Source organism: Alligator sinensis, unplaced genomic scaffold (assembly GCF_000455745.1).
Source record: "Alligator sinensis unplaced genomic scaffold, ASM45574v1 scaffold1170_1, whole genome shotgun sequence".
NCBI classification, from domain to species: Eukaryota; Metazoa; Chordata; order Crocodylia; family Alligatoridae; genus Alligator; species Alligator sinensis.
Genome location: NW_005842859.1, coordinates 625,739 through 626,968, shown reverse-complemented (window position 1 = coordinate 626,968; position 1,230 = coordinate 625,739). Strand labels below are relative to the sequence as shown.

The 1,230-nt window shown below is 61.7% G+C and overlaps 1 protein-coding gene across 6 annotated transcripts in view; it reads right to left on the bottom strand.

Moving 5' to 3' along the window:
* UIMC1 (ubiquitin interaction motif containing 1) overlaps positions 1-1,230 on the bottom strand; it is a 29,195-nt gene that overhangs the window by 1,834 nt on the left and 26,131 nt on the right. For 3 of the 6 annotated variants that reach the window (XM_014525669.2, XM_014525668.2, XM_025191777.1), the window contains one exon: positions 254-377. In XM_014525669.2, coding sequence (XP_014381155.2) covers positions 254-377 — 124 coding nt within the window. Of the gene's footprint in view, positions 1-253; positions 378-987; positions 1,195-1,230 lie in introns of those variants that run through there. The other 3 variants (XM_006035601.3, XM_014525670.2, XR_003091786.1) reach the window with 2 other exon arrangements.

The following is a 1,230-nucleotide window of genomic DNA, read 5'->3' as shown; positions in this document are numbered from 1 at the left end:
CAGTGTCCCAGGGGCCCAGGATGCCGGGGCAAGGCAACGTCACCATGGCTCACTCCTCTTCAGCCACCCCCAATGTCACAGCCCAACCAGGCCCCGGATGCTCTGCTGCAGCAATCCATGCCCTGCAGCCCCCAGGCCAAGGCTGGGCAGAGGATGGCAGCCCTACTGCTCACACCCTGAGGGCTGGCACCCACGGGCACACCCCTCTGTCCCCAGCTGGTGGGGAGCACTGCTCAGGGAAACCTGTGCTCACCTTGGCGCTTCGCAGCCTCCTGGTGCCTAGCGCTCTCTCCGCAGCCTGGAGGCAGCCGTCCACGTGGCGCTCATACTCCCTGCGCGGCACCAGCGACTTGCACAGGTAGCACTTCTCACTCCTGCTGAGCCCGAGGGAAGAGCAGTGTGTCAGGACTCTGCTGACCGCAGGCCTGAGATGCTGCCCTGCTCCCAAGCTGCCATCAGCACTGCCCACCCGGCACCCACCACCACACTGGAGCAGCTGCTGGCACTCCTTGCAGCTGCAGCGATGGAATGGGATGCTAATGAAGCTGGCTACTCTAACGGACCAGGTTCTCCTTGAACATGAAACACTCTCCCAGGTGGTTGCAACAGGCCCTAGGGCTCTGCTGAAGGAGCTGCACTTTGCCTGCAAGGCAAAGCAAGGGTGTGGAAGCAGACCCCGTCTGAGCAGCAAACCTTCCGCACCGCCCCCAGCTCCACTCGCCAGGCACCACCGCAGCGCAGAGCAGAGCAGAGCAGAGCAGAGCGGGCTCTGGAAGCCGAGGGCTTGTCTACACTGGCACTGAACTCAGACTGGGCAGGTGACAGCCTAAAGGGCCATGGCTCCTCCTGGGCCCCCCCTCCAAGGAGGAGGACAAGGGGCACCCCAGCATGGCTACCCGGCAGCCATCAGGAGCGGGTCAGCCACAGAGCAGTCTGAGCCCAGCAGAGGGGAGCGTGGCTTCCTCCGCCTCGACCCCCCACGCTCACTCTGCCATGCTCTTCTTGCGGTGCCTTTCCAGTCAGTGCCGATTACCCAGATAACGTGTCTAAACAGAAGCTGTCCTCTCTATAATTAGCCTAATTCCATTAGCGATGTTGCCATTCCCTGTTTGCAACAACAAAATTGCTTCCATGGCAGGGATCTCACTGTCAGCTCCTCTCTTCCAAGCTCCGGGTGGGTGGGAGGAGGAGGGGCTGGAGAGGAAGAGATTAAACAAAGCCACGGCTCTT